The sequence below is a fragment of the Heptranchias perlo genome, chromosome 21 (genome assembly GCF_035084215.1).
Source record: "Heptranchias perlo isolate sHepPer1 chromosome 21, sHepPer1.hap1, whole genome shotgun sequence".
Lineage (NCBI taxonomy): Eukaryota > Metazoa > Chordata > Chondrichthyes > Hexanchiformes > Hexanchidae > Heptranchias > Heptranchias perlo.
The window spans coordinates 45,471,567-45,489,681 of record NC_090345.1 but is presented as its reverse complement, the minus strand read 5'-3'; the positions used below and the strand labels follow the sequence as shown (position 1 = coordinate 45,489,681).

At 39.9% G+C, this 18,115-nt stretch overlaps 1 protein-coding gene across 2 annotated transcripts in view; it reads left to right on the top strand.

Annotated features, from left to right (window-relative positions):
• The window catches only part of jmjd1cb (jumonji domain containing 1Cb), a 262,438-nt gene that overhangs the window by 226,946 nt on the left and 17,377 nt on the right, over positions 1-18,115 (top strand). For both annotated transcript variants that reach the window (XM_068002613.1, XM_068002614.1), the window contains 10 exons: positions 24-225; positions 3,287-3,501; positions 4,139-4,291; positions 6,147-6,239; positions 6,706-6,833; positions 8,764-8,953; positions 15,912-16,120; positions 16,877-17,158; positions 17,566-17,737; positions 18,021-18,111. In XM_068002613.1, the coding sequence (XP_067858714.1) occupies positions 24-225; positions 3,287-3,501; positions 4,139-4,291; positions 6,147-6,239; positions 6,706-6,833; positions 8,764-8,953; positions 15,912-16,120; positions 16,877-17,158; positions 17,566-17,737; positions 18,021-18,111 (1,735 nt within the window). The remainder of the gene's footprint in view (positions 1-23; positions 226-3,286; positions 3,502-4,138; positions 4,292-6,146; positions 6,240-6,705; positions 6,834-8,763; positions 8,954-15,911; positions 16,121-16,876; positions 17,159-17,565; positions 17,738-18,020; positions 18,112-18,115) is intronic.

The window sequence follows — 18,115 nt, the reverse complement described above, 5'->3', positions numbered from 1 at the left end:
ATACACTTGTTTTACTTTTACAGATGGTTTACCACGATCGGTGTTGAAGGACTGGCGGAAAGTTAAGAAGCTCAAGCAGACTGGAGAACCTTTCCTGCAAGATGGCTCGTGCTCTGAGATAGCACCGAATCTTCAAAAGTGTAGGGAATGTCGTATGGTTCGTTATCGGAAGAACGAGGAGTTCAGTCAGTCAGCCGTATTCTGCAGATTCTACTATTTCCGCCGGTATGCAAACATGTGTTAGGGTCCTAAACAGCCACTAATAGTGTTGTTACATTGTGCAGGCCTTTCAAGATGAAAAATTGTTTATTTCATAAATATTATTCCAATCAAGTCAACTTCATAATTCTGAGAGAATGGGACAGGATCTGCAGAACCAGGGTAGCTATTTAAGAAAATTAGTTGAAGAATTAGTACTTGTGGGTAACATAGTAATTTGGAGTACAAAAGTGGTAGAATCAGGAGCCAAACAATCAGCGATACAAGATATTCTAGATCTGCAAAGTATCAGGAGTACAAATACATGCGTGTCAGAGGGTTGTGTTGCTCGGGTAGAGTAATGCTGAATGTGAGGTCTAGTTGGCGCACTCTGAAACATGTATGAGGAGCAAAGGTTTCTGGCAGATGCATCCTAGAAGGTGATAAACCCAAGAAAGAAACGAATAGTGAAGCAAAGGGAGAAAATAGATGACAGATCCACCGATGGTGCAAGAGGAAGCTGTACAGGAAAACTGTTCTGGACTTGTCCTATAGGTATAAAATTGTTGACATCTATGATGAGAAGGACAAAGGCAGAGGAGTGGGTAAGCGAGAGCTGCACTACATTATCATGGTGCAAGGGATTACTCATGGAGAAAAGAAAGATGCTAACAATGAGAAGAGACAAGTGGTAGCAGTGGGGAATTCCATCTTTAGCAGGATAGACGGTCTGATTAATACTCACAACTGGGAGCCCCAAATGGTGTGTCGCTTTCTTACGTGCGAGGGTAAGGAGCATAACAGATCGGGTAGAAAAAGAAGGGAGGAAGAAGAGACAAAGTTATACTGATAAGACAAAGCTACATTGGCATTTAACTGAAAGAAAGGAGATAGCTTAGAGAGCCTTGGACAAATTATGTGGACAGCTTAAATGGGGCAGGTGGATAGATGTAGGATGGTGCGTGAGAAGAAGTAAAAGCAAATGTGTACAACATGAAAGGTTGGATTTTGTAGTAGACCAGTGCAATTGTGAGATTGGGGAAAGCCTAAGGATGCATCACAAATGGAGGATACTGGTAATTTGGTTTATATTATCAGGTCCAGCAGGCTAGGTGATTGAAAATAAGTACAGTTGGGGGAAAAAAATTAAACCAAAAATTTAAAAGCAGCTCTCAAATAATGGAAGAGGTGATTCAGCCTCTAGCTCTGCAAGTATAGACTGAACACGGTCCCTTTATTGCCACGAATTGGGCTGTTACAGGCCATTGTATTGTGTAGTATCCTCTATCCCAAGTCCACAGTAGTTCTGGTCAGAAAGCCCAAAGACGGCATCGACCACTAAGAATGCTGGCCTTCGAAAGGAGATGAAGGGGGAGTCAGAACATAAAATGGCATGTGCCCACTGATCGTGGCCGGCACTCAGTGCCACCGCACGGTGGTGTTCAAGGGTCACCAGACTGCATACCATAGCTCAAAATGTGGACAGGCGATTCAAGGAATCCTGCCAGGTGATTGTATGCATCCTAGACCTATGGATGGTAGAATCAGGAAGGCCAAGGGGCACACCCGCCAGGAGTTTCTCCAACTTGCTTGCCCCCATGCACTGGTTGACTGAAAATAAACAGGTTTTGGGAAAAACCAAACCAAAAATTTAAAAGAAGCCCCTCAAGTAATGGAAGTGTGATGCCACAAAATGGGGCAGTCAATGGAGGGATCCGCGAAACAGCTCAGTAGCATGTTAGAAGCCACTGTACAATCTAAGCCTGCAACCAAGTCCTCAGTAGTTCCAGCAAGGTGGCCCAAAATTAGGGCCTTCCACTCGGGACTCTCGCCGTTGGAAGATGGGAGCACCGGTCGTCAGGGGATAGCCAATTGGGAGATGAAGGTGACCAAGTGCAAAACCAGTAGAATCGCATGAAAGGATCCTAGTTTAGGTCGGCCAATAGGTATGTGGGACATAATCAAGTCTCTCCCCTAATTTTTAAGACCATAATAAAAAATTAAATTAAAATGGTATAATCAGGAGAAATTAGAATGGAAATACAAAATGATAATATGGTGTGTGAATGCATATCTTTTGACTTGGAATGAATTTTTACAATAACATTTTGAAAGAAACTGGGGTTTACCTACTATAAATGTTAATACACACTCATGGTTATAACAAAGGAATACTGGATTTTGTTGTAATATTTGTATTAGGTGGAAGGAATAGTAGTAGGAATCTAGGTGAAAATAGTTTGTGGGCTCCGATATAGAAGTTGTGTGGTCACCTTTTACATTCCATCTAGTTTTTCAGTCTCCATATATATACTGAGATATTTTCAGTAGATCCAAAAATTGTTACTGTAAAAAATGTTAAATGTGACATTAGAACAAAATAGTTTTGTCCATTAATCAAGTATATAGCCTCTGTTTTAGGCAAAGAATTACTGAGTATAATGACAGTAATAAGATGGTGTGCAATTCTAAATCCCTTTTATAAGGATTTTGGAGCCGTATAGGATATAGAAAAGCCATCAATGAAACTGAGAATGAGCGATTATAGTTACGAAGACATGCTCAAAAACTAGGGCTTTTCTCACTGCAACAGAGAAGATTAAGGAAAGACCTAATAGAGGTGTTCAAAATTATGAAAGATTTTGAGAGGATAACGAATGAAAGACTTTTTTTTCCACTGGTTGTTGAATTGGTAACAAGGTGATGCAGACTGAGGATCAGCCCTAAAAGAACAAAAGGTTAGAAGGACGTTTTTTCCAGACTTAATTATTAGGACGTAGAGTACTTTGCCATAAATGGCTATTGAGACTGAGATTATAACATCATTTAAAATGGAATTGTATAGACATTTAAAAAGGAACATACAAAAGAATATAGAGAATGGGCAAGGAAATGGAATTGGAGTCGATAGCTCTAGTTGAAGACAAGCACAATAAGCTGAACTGGCACCTTCTGTGCTGTAATTTCTGAGAGATCAATTATGGTTATTCAAAGCAGTAAACTACCAATTTTACAGTTATTGTTGTAGCATATGATCTATAAATATCATGGTGCAACTAAATTAACCTTTCCTTTTCTACTTTCTTAGACTGGCATTCAGTAAGAATGCAGTATTAAGGATAGATGGATTTTCAACTCCAGACCAGTATGATGATGAAGCAATAAACCTGTGGCTACCCAGCGATTCCACAGATGTGGATTTGGACGTAGAATCTTCCAAGTACATTTTGAGAAATGTTGGAGATAAATTCTGTCAAATAGAGACATCTGAGAAGACCGCTATGACATGGCTTAAACCAGATGGTAATAGTTAGCCTTTGATGACTGTATTTAGTTACTGAGCTGTTTGTGTAATATGAATTCTATTTGTGATTTAAAACTTGCTTCAGTAGAAGTGCTAGGATTTGCATGTTGACAGATTCACATATACAACTTCTTTATTATTTGTGTTGCAAGATAAATCTCTCTGACATAGTGCAGTGGAATGATTTGGAATTGTTGTATTGACGTGACATAAAGATTCCTGTTTCAAATTTGCAAGCTGTAGAATTGGGGATAGATCTTAGTGTGATTGGGAAAAATTAGCTGAAATAATACATGAAAGATGGCACAGGTAAATTGATTTGTCGTTATTTATATGCTTGAAATATATATCAAACATTTACATCTTTATATTGCAAGCCCCTACCTACTATTTGCACGTTTGAGTATATATACACCTCAGTAAATTTTAAAGGCTGCCAGAATTGACATCTCAACATTTCTAACATTATCAGGGACCTTTTAAGATACAGTATTTTTAATACCATGTCTAATCGTTACTTTTAAATATGGTGTAGTCTAAACAGTGATTGCTACAAAATGCAGTCAAAACTGGTGAACTTTCCCCTATAAACTGAAAGTTTCAATGTACAGTAACACTGTTTGTTTTGTGTTTCAGCCAAAATAGCCTGGAAGAGAGCAGTAAAAGGAGTTCAGGAAATGTGTGATGCATGTGAAGCCACATTGTTTAACATCCATTGGGTTTGCCAGAAATGTGGATTTGTGGTCTGTTTGGACTGTTACGAAGCAAGGGAAAGAATGGGTTCCAAAGGTCAGTTTCTGAATTGATCTATGGTTAAAACAAAATGTAGGCAGCGCTCATGAACTGTTCAGTTTCAGGTATTTTGGTACGAAAATCTTTGTTCATTTTCACTTTTCCACTTATGTGACTTTGCTCTAGAAGTGACTTATTAATTCACTGGAATTGTACTAAGTGCATTCATCAGTAAATACAGTCACCCTTGTGTAAAACACTGCATGTTTCCCAATGCAGTTTTATGGAAATTGTATCAAGATGTGTGAAAGCGTGCAATGAAACTGAGCTGCCTATTCAAGTCTTCAGATGTAATGTTCAGTGTCTCCAAGGCACATGTTAAAATGTTCTTATTCAAGATCCTTGGCACTCAGTATTGAAGAAAGGGGAAAATTTGCAGACAGCAAAACATTTTTTTTTGCTTTGTTTTTCTCTTTCCCTCCACAAGTTCAGTTTCTTCTCCATTATTTAAAATATTCATCAATTGTAAATGCAACTGACAAAACAGCTAAGTTTTTTTTGACAATTATTACAAGTAAGCAAGGCAGTCCTGGAGCCTTGGCCAACATTCCTACTTCAAACATCACCAAAGCAATTTAACTGGTCATTATGTCATTGCTGTTTGTGGGACCTTGCTGTGCTCAAGTTGGCTGTCATGTTTGCCTTCATTATGACAGTGAGTCCACTTCAAAAGTGGACTGTCTGTAAAGCATTTGGGAAGTTCTGAGGGCATGAAAGACCATATAAGTTCAAGATCGCTCTTTCTTAAACTTTTATAAAACTCATGTTGCACAATTAAAGAACAGTACTCTCAACTACTGCTGTACCCAGCCTGCTGATAAGTAGCCTGATTCTGTTGGACAATTTTTTTAACTTGTTTTTAAAATCCGGAATTCTGGTTTGCACAATTGATGTTTTTTGTGATAGTTTGCCTTCCTTTGGTATATTTTCTCAGGTGTAGCTGGCACCCTCCAGTCTTTACACTGCGTGTTCAGCATCGGTGCAAAACATTGCATCCAGAGTCGGGGCCTGAGCTGATTCTAGAGTGAAGTGATCTGAGACTCCCTGAACGAGGTGGTCTTGCATCTCTTGAGTTTTACATCACACCGTGTTAAGTCCATTGTGGCGTTAAACCTAGTTTACAAAGCGCTCAGGAGTTGAATTGTAAACCCATGTGACCTCAATTTAAATGTTTCGAGAGCTGGAATTCTCCTATTCCTGCTATAAACATGTACATTTCCAACTATTGTGAGAGCCCCGTACATGTGTGTTTCCAGACAGGATCCAGGATATAGTATATATATATATATATATATATATATATGATGGGTTTCTGCTGGCTGGAACTTGAACAGTGGCTTAGTGTAAAGGCACCTTCACCGACTTACTCGGAGTTAGGGAGTCTTCTTCCCCACCACCAATCCCCCCCCTCCAAATTCCCCCAAACACATGCTTACCCATTTCTCAGCCACCAGATTGGTAGGGTCTGTCTTTTGCCCTTTTCTCTGTCAGTGTGAAAGAGCAATTCCCTGCAAACTCCTCAATGAAAAATGAATCATACAATACTGGATGGAGATTGCTCAAAGGCAAAAGGTTTAGTTTTTGGTAGATATGAAGACAAGAATTGCATGGGTCACAAAATTTAGCATTGTATAGGGACTCTTAATTTTATCCTGCAAGGAAATCCATTCTTGGATGAACAGTAAACCAATCCTGCTTTCAGCACTCAAAATGCTTTTATCACTTAAAATGCAACTGAAGAGACTGCCACTGCTTAAACATTAGATTTTCTCCTCAGCCAAAGATGGTTCTAACAGAACCATAAATAAGCAAACCTTAATACATTTCTTTTTATTTGTTTTGTGGATTGTAGCTGATAAAGAGCTTTATGTCTGGCTAAAATGTGTCAAAGGTCAAGTTCACGATCCAAAGAGCCTGATGCCCACACAGATTATCCCTGGCACTGGTAAGATTCCACAGTTGTGGTTTGATTTGGATCAATTTTGCTCAACTTCTGATAAGAATAGAAATATATATTGTGTATAACACAATGAAGCATGAAAAGTTTGAGAAAACAATTCATAATTATTTTGACGTTATTAAATTGTACTCTTAGCATACTATGCTTGTAACAGGTAACGGTCATGTATTTGTCGGAGTATACAAGAGAATGCTGTGTTAAGTACTAAAGACAATTTGAACAGATAAACAACATACACCTTTTTTCATGAAAAAGCACAACTTCACACCAGAAATACTGCTATGTGAAGTTTGAGTCAGTCCATTATTCTTGTTTGTGTAAAGTTTATGAGCAGTGTGGCGCATGTTACATAACACAGCTTGTTTACGTGAACCATTTTTGTCTATTGTACATGACTCTTTCTGTTCTACAAAACAAGCATATGTTTCTTAATAAATGTTTTTTGTTTTAGTCTTAGCAGATCTTGGAGACACGATGCATTCCATCAAAGACAACTGGGAAATTGCTGCACATTGTCCTTGTACCAGTGAACAAACGGTGCAACTTGCCAAACTCTCTTCAACTAATGGAGTTTCGCAGGTATAGTACAAATTTCACCTTTAACTACGGCTTTAGCATAGCTTCGCACAATATTTCAATGATAATATTTTGGTTGGTAAAACTCAAGCATTGCATCAGTGAATTGTTGGTTATTCCCTCCAGCCTGGGTAGGGGGCCCCCTGCAGGAATTCACAACCTTATGGGAAAGCATCACTGGAGACACATGATCCTAGAGGGGATTGGAGAGGGCCACCCTCTTCACATAACAATCACGTGTGTTGTGTTTGGATCCTTTCTTGGTAGTAATGTTATCAACTGAGGTAAACAAACTACATTTATTCAGCAATGGAAAGAAAGGGTTCACCCTGACCAGGACAAAAAACGTTTCTACTTCAGGAATTTTGTAGTTCTCAAACTGATTGCATCCTATAGTAGACCTCAGGATTCTAAACCAATTCCTAATAGGTGGTCATATTACTACTGATTATCCAGGCCGTTTTTACCCAGGGGACTGGTTTGCTGTTATAGGCTTCAAATATGCATGCTTCCATATTGCCATAATAGAATTGCCATTGCAAGTTCCTCAGGTTCAAGAGGGCAAAGTTATCAGTACAAGGTACTCTCTTTTGAACACACTTCATTACCCAAGGTGCTGAAAGTGCCTGTCTGTGACCACAATGCTGACAGGGATGCAGCATCTCCACGTGTATCCATACCTGGACGAGTAGTTCATCTGAGGTCTGCTGGCACTGGTGTGCATCAGATGCTCCATAAAACCAAAAACTTCAATTCGTAGCCAATTAGCAGCTGCAACACAAGCAGGAGCTAATATTTCTACGTGCATTGTGTTCGACAACCTAGCAGAAAGTTTCTTCTGCCTTCAGACCAATTTACACTACACAGGGATCTGATATTCCCTTTAAAAGAAAGGTTCTGAATCCTAGCAAATGGTTATTTGAGAATTTTAAGGTTGGTACAACTATCTTTCTACTTCCCAACACATAACTTTTCATGCAATCATTTCAGCTGACTTTTTAACCTGTAGTTCTCCCACAGAGAATTTACCAACCAGTAAGATTTGACCAGACCTCTACACAGGACCAAATATAGTGATCACAGAAGGACAATAGATTAGCTGTAATCCCCTAATACATCTTTCCTCACAGTTGACAGCAATAACAAGGACATACCTAACAGGAGGAGGTAACCATCTGTAAAGGAAACTAGGCCTAGGTCAAGTGGACAACAGAGCAGTTCACCTGGAAAGTCAATGGATTGGAAGCGAAGATAGTACAGCTAATCTGCAGCACTTCCAGACCATAGTACAGAGTAAGCTAGTATGTTTGTAGTCCAGCTTCAAGAAGCTGCTTCTGCTGTCCAAGTGAGATCCTGTTAATACACTGTTGTCTGGTTAAGCTCACCATTTATCTAAAGTAGCCAACACAATGGCAGAAGCTCTCTGATGTCTCTCAGTTCATCCTCAGGAAGATCCGCCCAGAGGTTGCTCAGAATATTTTCATAAATTGGGAATATTAGACAATAGACATGTTTGCCTCTCTGCACAACTATCACCTCCTGTGTTTCTGCTCAAGGAAAGAGGCCGTGCTAATCTGGAGATTAAACAATCTCTTCTTTTCCTAGACGTGGTCACTGCATGTGTTCCCTTTTTTTCCTGATTCTTAATGGGTAGTGCAAAAGATACAAATTATAATGGCCTCGCTAACCATGGTTCTCTGCTATCATGGCTCTGAGCAGAGCCACTGCTCGCAGAAGTGATGGCTCATAGCTTGAGAGGGGTTCAAATATTGTATCTGAACCTAGAGATATTCCAGTTGAAATACTGATTGTTGATAGATGACTCTTAGATTACAGTGTGCCTTCTCCAGTGATAGATGCCTTGATTAGTTTTTAATGCTTTTTTCAAGTTTAGATTCTTATTTTTTGTAATTTCTGTTGCCTGATCCTACAGAGTATCCTAAATCGCAACACCATCATCTCGGTGGCTAAACAACACTCTTCATCTCAGAATCCAGAGACCAATGGCAGTTCCACCAGCCCTGAGAGCAATGTCACTACAGAAAGTAAGCTCGCACCATCTGATTCTCCCCTACGCTGGTTGGCAGACCTAGCGGAACGGAAAGCTAGAGAAGAAAAGAAAGGTAAACGGGTACAAAATAAAAATGCAAAATGATAATGATTAAAAGTCACTGTCATCTTCTGACTACTAAAGTCCTAGCTGGAGAGGTGACAGTTAAAGTACTACAGAAAGATCAAAGTCTAAATCCTTATTCATTGTCCACATACCAGTGGTATTAGCTAAGCTAAGAGTCATGTGAAAGCTTCACTCACATCCACAGGGAACTTTTTATTTTTCCCACCTTTTTGCAATTTCTCAAAATTTGAAATGCGTTCCCACTCCAGACTTCAACATTAATGTCTTTGGGCATGTGGCCTTTGAACAAATGCTCTCCATGTCTGAAGTACCCAAATGTATCTTACCAGCTTGTATTAGTAATAAGTTGGCATCATTCTTTATTTTATGCTTTCCCAATTAAAGTCCAGACACAGGGGTTGTAATATATGTACGTCAAGCAATTCCAGGAAGCACTTTTTGAGCTATGAAATTTGTTATTACACAAGATTGGGATTTATATAGTGCCTTATCACATCTCTCAGATGCATCTCAAAGTGCTTTATATGCAATGAATTACTTTTGAAGTTCAGTGACATGCAATATGTTGACAAATACAAGAACTATCTTGCATGAAACAAGATCCCTCAAATAGCAATGTGATGAATAACTAGTTAATCTATTTTCGACGGGTCGGTTGAGGGAGGAAAATTGGCTGTGGTACTGGTCGAGTCATATATCACGTCACCTGAACAGGCAGATGTTTAACATGTTATCTGAAGGACAGCACCTCCTGCAATATAACACTCCCTTAACGTTCTGGAATGTTGGCCTAGTTTATATACTCAAATCCCAGGGTAGGGCTTGAACCCACAACCTTCTGATCAGAGGTAAGAATGGTACCAATTGAGCCGAGCTCAGATGAACAAAATAATAGACAGTGGATTTGATTATTGATTTTCCTTTTTCTGCCCAGTTCAGATCTATGATTTACTTCCTTTGTGCTTCTCTTCCTATTTTAATTGATTTGTTCCATCATCCTGAAATGCTCCATGAATTCATTGGCTCTTTACCCACTCCTTCATGGCCTGTGTCTCTTTCAGTCTGATTTTATTGCAGGTCCCTTTCCCAGCTGCCTCATGTGCCTCCATGGCTCTTTCCAACTCAGTATGGTTTTAATATCTCTTCATGTGGTCACCAGGGAAGGAGGCAAGCTGCAAGTTACCAACTAGCCATTCTGCAGTTATCCATGCTCTAAGCTAACTGATCCTTTTGGGGAAGGGAATAGAGAAAGAAAAGAGTCTTTACTTTAGGAGCACATTGCTCAACTACTGATTTCATCTTCCCATGTTATGCTTGCAGAACATCTGTTATTAATATGTCTAATAAATCTGTCTTTCCTGAAAATTGAGATTTTGCACTGGTCTCACTTTAGCAGAAACTATGGGTCCAACTTCTACTCATGGACCTGAATTTTATTTGAAAAGTTATTAGTTCTACTTCTCACCTGGCTTTTCTATTAGCATATTCCTGGTTGTAAAACTAATGAAAACTGCAGGAAGTCCTTCCCAGTTACAGAAGGCAGTCAGTTAATGCTGACTTTCATTTTTCTTTGTTCATGGAATGTGGGTGATGCTGACTAGGATGCATTTCATTGCGCCTCTAGATGTCCTGTGAAGGCGGTGGAGGGCTGCCGCCGCCTTGATCTGCTGCAGTCCTTGTGACAGTGCTCCTATGATAGTGCTAGGAACTTTCTTGATGGAATGGTGATGTCAGGACATATGCGACTTGGAGGTGAACATGATGGTGCTCCCATGATATTGCTGTTCTTGTCCTTGGTAGCAGATTGCAGGGCTAAGAGCTAGTATCTAAGTAAGCTTGGGGCATAGATAATACATATTGCAGCCACAGTGCACCAGTGGTAGAGAAGGTGGATGTTGCGTCCATTGGCAGGGTTGCCGATCAAGCAGGCTGCGTTGTCCTGGATGGTGTTGAACTTCGAGTATTTTACAGCTGTACCCATCCAGGTGAGTGGTGAATATTCTGATTTGAGCTTTGTATCTGGTGGAGAGGCTTTGAAGGATCTGGGGGCAAGTCACTCATCGCAAAGTACCCAGTTTCAGCCCTGCTGTTGTAGCCACAGTGTTGATGTGACTTATCTAGTTAAGTTTCTTGGCAATGATGACCCCCAAGATGATGTTTGTGATACCATTGAAGGTTAGGGGGGATGTGGATGGACTTTTTCCATTGTTGGAGAAGTTTTCTGGACTCTACCACAACTTCAGGTGAGTAGAGAGGCAAATGCTAAATCTAGCCTTGAGGCAGGTCTCATTAAAGATATGTCCAAGAACATTGAATGTTTGAATCTCCACCTTCAGATGGCGTGGGTGTATTCTTACTGAGTACCTGTCCACTGCAGTAGATAGGCACAGGTTGTTGATTTGCTTTGTGTTGGACTGAATGACATAGTGAGACACAAAAATTAGATGGTTTTGACAGAATACACTTAAGGGTACTTTAGCCATCTCAAATTTATGGAAGGGCAGGCGTGAAGTTTTCTGGACTTTTCCAAAACTTTTTGGAGGATTTCCTCAATTTTCTTCACTTTCTTTCCTGTTCTGAAGGCGAGTATGGTTCCGCAGTACCAGTAGCCCCAAGTTCCATTCTTTATGTACGAGCTGGGTCAGTAAGTGTCAAGTAGTCTTATTCACTGCGAGTTTATTGTAGCCCAGCCTAATTTTCTCCCGTTGCTCACACATGCATGTTGGCAACAAGGATCACTGGATGAAGATCAGGAGCTTGAACCCAAGCTGATTTTGTTCAATCTTAGCCTAGAAGCACTGAAACCCATTACATCCCTCATAATTTAACACAGCCTCAGCAGAAATCAGCTGATTCAGCAAAGACATATAATCACACCTGGGCCCTTCCTGGTCTGTATGGCTCAGTGTAGATATAGTATCCATGTCCGAATAGATAGAAAGCAATTCTGCTTTCTTCCTCATTTTTAATATTGATTTGATTCAGATCCAAGCAAGAGATTAGCAAAAATGAAAGCATATGGAATTGAAGGTAACATGACATGGGTTGATAATTGGTTGGGAGGTAGGAGGCGGAGTATAGGGATAAAGGAAACATACTCTTATTGGTGCCATGTGACAAATGGTGGTCCCCAGGAACTTCCTGTTCCCATCTACACAAGGGAACAGGAAGTTACAAAGACCGACAAAGTGCGGAGTGCCTATTGATACCACTGTATCAGTCAATGAGTTGGAGGCGGGTCAGGACTTCACAGCTGGCAAGATTTGCAGCCAGTGTATTTTACAGCAAACAAAGCAAATAGTTAAGCAAACAAAGTAAACAGCAAAGCAAACAAGGTCTATATACAGTCTATTTAAAAAGAGTCTCCATGAGCTGCAACCAACAGAATTCATGTGCATAAGATCAATCCGGCAGTTAAGATTACAGCAGTGTGGTTTCCAGTTATGATTGATGGAGGAATTATCCAATCATCTCCATTCTGGCTGGGAATAGTGGTGTCACTATATGTAGCCAACTAAGTGAGTGGGCAAAACTGTGGCAAATGGAGTTTAATGTGGGGAAGTGTGAGGTCATCCACTTTGGATGTGAGAATGACAAATCAGAATATTTTTTGAATGGTGAGAGATTAGGACTTGTGGCAGAGCAAAGGGATTTTGGGAGTCCATGTATACAAATCACTCAAAGCTGGTGCTGAGGTACAGAAAGTAATGAAAAAGGCTAATGGAATGTTGGGCTTTATCTCGAGGTTGGAATACAAAAAGTGATGAAGTTATGCTTCAATTGTGCAGTCTGTCAGATTCCATCTGGAGTACTGCATTCAATTTTGGACATCACACCTCAGGAAGGATATATTGGCCTTGGAAGTGGTATTGTGCAGATTCACTAGGATGATACCAGGGGTTAAATTATGAGGACAGGTTATATAAACTTGGTTTATATTCCCTTGAGCTTAGACAATTGAAGGGTAATCTAATCAAGGTGTTTAAAATGATGAAGGGATTTGATAGGGTAGATACAGAGAAACTATTTCCTCTGGTAGGGGAATCTAGAACAAGGGGACATAATTGTAAAATGAGAGCCAGGCCGTTCAGGAGTGAAATCAGGAAGCACTTTTCCAGAGTGGACATGCTCCAAGGGATCTTGTTGGTCTGTGTCTGCCACTCTATTACTCAGGAACATGGATGGAATAGCGAGAGTTTTTCCACTTAGCCACCACTCTGATTTATACTTGTACAAAACCTAAATGAAAAGCACATTGGATCCAATCTTCTGAAACTAGCATATTAAAAGGGTTTTTCTTTTTTAAAAAAAAAACAAGCCTGTGTTTGTCAAAATCTTACAACTATAAAATTTCTGCAGACTTCTACGTATTAACGTGGATAACAAATCTGATTTGTTTAGAACTTCAGACTTCAACCACTGTACAGTAATATTTTTGCCCTGAGCTCTTTATTATAAATTTTAAGCCTTGGTATCTAATCCCATGTTAATGTTTTAATAACTATAGCATAATCTTGTACTTGTTGTTTAGCGATATTTTAAAGCACGACCCTCATTTTGAAGTTGGATGATGAAAAGAAATTTGGAGTTCAGATAGTTAAATTGTTACTTGTTGATTTGATTAGCTCCAGAAGAGCGTCAGTAATCTTATAATTGAGTACTATTCATGATTTTGAATGTGTTACAAAGTCTGGCGTAAAAGCCGCACCATCACGCAGCTTTTAATGACCGGCAAATGTGGAGCTGTTATTTATAACCCATTTACTTTATTGGATTGCCTGCAAAGCCAAGCCTGCTGCTAGTGGCTACACTGCAAAAATAAACAAAGTGGCGCCCGTGTCATCGGAGGCACCAAGATGCCCTTTAAGAAGAGTTTTGCCTTGTGCTTCCAGATGCTGCTCTTTTGGCATTGCTGCCCTGTGTGGTTCTTCCTACAGTGGTAAAGTCCACAAAGTTGCATTTGTGACCTTGCTCTAACCAGTATACGTGCTTAAAATTTTGGGATACTGTATATGAGTAATTTGAGATGTGACATGGTAAGTGTAGCGTGCTTGGGAAGAACAGGTGACTTAGGACCTATGATTCCCAAAGCTTTCCACCACTGGGGTTTTTCTCGTGTCATTGGAGGGTAGCAAATGTTGTGCCTTTGTTTAAGAAGGGCGGCAGGGAAAAGCCTGGGAACTACAGACCGGTGAGCCTGACATCTGTAGTGGGTAAGTTGTTAGAGGGTATTCTGAGAGACAGGATCTACAGGCATTTGGAGAGGTAGGGACTGATTAGGAACAGTCAGCATGGTTTTGTGAGTGGAAAATCATGTCTCACGAATTTGATTGAGTATTTTGAAGGGGTAACCAAGAAGATAGATGAGGGCTGTGCAGTAGACGTGGTCTACATGGACTTTAGCAAAGCCTTTGACAAGGTACCGCATGGTAGGTTGTTACATAAGGTTAAATCTCACGGGATCCAAGGTGAGGTAGCCAATTGGATACAAAATTGGATTGACGACAGAAGACAGAGGGTGGTTGTAGAGGGTTGTTTTTCAAACCGGAGGCCTGTGACCAGCGGTGTGCCTCAGGGATCGGTGCTGGGTCTGATGTTATTTGTTATTTATATTAATGATTTGAATGAGAATTTAGGAGGCATGGTTAGTAAGTTTGCAGATGACACCAAGATTGGTGGCATTGTGGACAGTGAAGAAGGTTATCTAGGATTGCAACGGGATCTTGATAAATTGGGCCAGTGGGCCGATGAATGGCAGATGGAGTTTAATTTAGATAAATGTGAGGTGATGCATTTTGGTAGATCGAATCGGGCCAGGACCTACTCCGTTAATGGTAGGGCGTTGGGGAGAGTTATAGAACAAAGAGATCTAGGAGTACAGGTTCATAGCTCCTTGAAAGTGGAGTCACAGGTGGATAGGGTGGTGAAGAAGGCATTCAGCATGCTTGGTTTCATTGGTCAGAACATTGAATACAGGAGTTGGGATGTCTTGTTGAAGTTGTACAAGACATTAGTAAGGCCACACTTGGAATACTGTGTACAGTTCTGGTCACCCTATTATAGAAAGGATATTATTAAACTAGAAAGAGTGCAGAAAAGATTTACTAGGATGCTACCGGGACTTGATGGTTTGACTTATAGGGAGAGGTTGGTTGGACTGAGACTTTTTTCCCCGGAGAGTAGGAGGTTTAGGGGTGATCTTATAGAAGTCTATAAAATAATGAGGGGCACAGATAATGTAGATAGTCAAAATCTTTTCCCAAAGGTAGGGGAGTCTATAATGAGGGGGCATAGATTTAAGGTGAGAGGGGAGAGATACATGGGTACATGGGTAAGATGGGTATAGAGGGATATGGGCCAAGTGCAGGCAATTGGGACCAGCTTAGTGGTATAAACTGGGCGACATGGACATGTTGGGCCGAAGGGCCTGTTTCCATGTTGTAAACTTCTATGATTTCTGTGTCTGTTGTAGACTAATTGATAGAGATTGATTGTTATGATTGGTCAACAACTCCAATATCGTTGTATCATGCAACTACCAGGTTGGTAGAAGGCGCATTAAATGGACCTTGGGTTTTTTTGGTCTTTCAATTCCTATGTTCCTATGCTGGTATAAATGGGGCAGGCTGGGCAGCAAATAAGTCTGATTATATTACAGAACCTCTTCCCATAAAAACCATTCTGCAATATCAAATGCATATTAGAATGTTAGCATTGTGTGAAAAAGCTTTTACACTTGTGTAATTTATGTCAGATTTTACATTGTATGTTAGTTCCATTCAGATTATCCTGAATGTGAAATCTAATTGTCACTGTCAGGTGGTTTTAGCAATTCTACATAGAAAGTTACTTGATGGTTCTGTTTCGATGCTGCAACAATGTTAGTATAACACTCTTCTATATTTGCACAATAAAATATCTGTTTTCCTTTGGTTTGGCTGCAGAAACCAAAGAATTACCTGTGTCCAGGGCAGTGAAGATTGAATTAAACCAAGTGGACAAAATAGAGAATTGCAAAGCTGCTACTGTATGTCTCAGCAGCGAACATGGCTCAACTCTACGGGATTTACTTACTACAACAGCTGGCAAATTGCGGTTAGGCTCAACTGATGCTGGCATTGCCTTTGCCCCAGTGTTCTCTGTAGGGACCCCTGTAAGTACTTGATGAGTTTTATAATACAGATGTTCGCAGGTTTGTCTTTCTGCAGTGCAACATTTTCTTAATGCAGAGCAGCTGCACCAGTTGGAGGGAAAAGGTGAAAACCAAAAAACATAGCTGCTGATAGCCTAATAACCTACTGTTGCCTGTACTTTAATTTAGGAGCATTAATTTTATCCATGGTCCTTTATTTAGTGGTATAAAACTGGCTTAGTATAAGCTATTAAAAAGAATGTGGGGGGAGGCCGAAATGCTTATGTAATGTTGTATGTATAGTCTACCTTAGAACATTTAAAAGCGCTAATTTATTTTTTAACTGAACCAGTTTAAACTTTCAGAAGGGCCCCGGACACCAGTACATGTTCTGAAACTGGTTCAGTTGTAGAAATAGGGTGATGCAGCAGAACATGAATTGGGCAAGAGGCAGCCACATTTATTGTCCACCGTTTACTTTCAATACTGCCAATTTAGTGGTGGCAATGCAGTATCTTCTATAGCCAACATTTAGAAGCTCAGCTGCAAGATTTGTTTTGTATAAGTTGCATTTTTTTGCAACCAATGCAATTCCAGTGACCAGCAGCCAAATCATTTTGATTCAACTCCTGTTTTCTATGTTAACTAAGTGGGTTGTAATCAACAAAATGATCTTGTGAGCTCAGAAGGCTTCCTCATTAGTACAAAACATTCATGGTTTAATTGCATATCCTTGATGAGAATTTGACAGTACTGCCTTTGTACATTTCCTTGTAGACTGGCAGAGGCGCAAGAAGCATGCCAAACTTCTTAGATGACATAATTGCGTCCGTTGTGGAAAATAAGATCCCAGCAAGTAAATCAGTGAAATTAAGTGGGAAAGAAGAAACAAAGCAGAATGCACAAGGAGAAGTTAAAAAGCTTAATTTAGATACGATCATAAAGAATCATTCTGAAGTACCGCATTCTTGGCTTTGTGATGGATGCTTGCTCTGGCTCCAAGATCCTGGAAATCCCAGCAATTGGAAGATATTCAGGGAATGCTGGAGGCGAGAACAGGTCTGTACAAAATGAGATTCAGGGAGTCATGGCAGATATAAGTAATGTTCAGTTATGTTACCACCAGTCTTCGGTTTGTGGCTATTGATATTGCTACATTATTATCCATTATTATGAAACCACTTATAGGTAATGCTACTGTGCTTTAATTGAACGTATTAATGTTATAATTGAAAATTTAGACATTGTTCCCTAGTGTTCACCATTAGCAGACATTAAATTAAATTTAACGTGATTTATTTATTGACCTATAAGAATCTGGTGCAAATAGATTTAGAAATTAATTTATTATAAATTACACCAAAATTGTTTGTTCTTTAAAGATATTCTCTTTAAAATCTGTTCTCTTCTCTTCTCCCCGCCCCCCCCCCCCCCCCCCACTTTTTAAAAAAAAACTTACCTTTCAGCCTGTTCTCGTGTCTGGTGTGCACAAAAAACTAAATTTCAACATATGGAAACCTGAAAGCTTTAGTGAGGAATTCGGTGACCAGAAGGTTGACCTAGTTAACTGCAAAGATGGCAGTATAATCTCCAGTGTAAGGATTCAAGACTTCTGGGATGGTTTTGAAGATTTAACCAGTAAGTGCCATTCACATGATATCAGTGGATGATTCAGAATTGTTGTGGGTGTAGCCAATAATTAAACTAAATTAACTGTTTTGGGTTCCTGATTTAATTTGCAACGTTTTTTTTTCGCATGGTCAAATATGCTTTCTTCCATAAGCAATTGTGGATTTGAAGGTCACTAAAGAATCTTTGTCATGAAAATATTTTGCGGAAAGAACCAAAGCAGCTCATGCTCTGGGAGCTCAGTGCATTTACCTTCTGTCTGGAATGATAGAAGTCTTTATTCTCTGTCCAGAACGACTGAAGTCCAAGAGTGGGGAGTCTATGTTACTGAAGCTGAAGGATTGGCCCTCTGGTGAAGATTTCAGAACCATGATGCCTGCTAGGTAA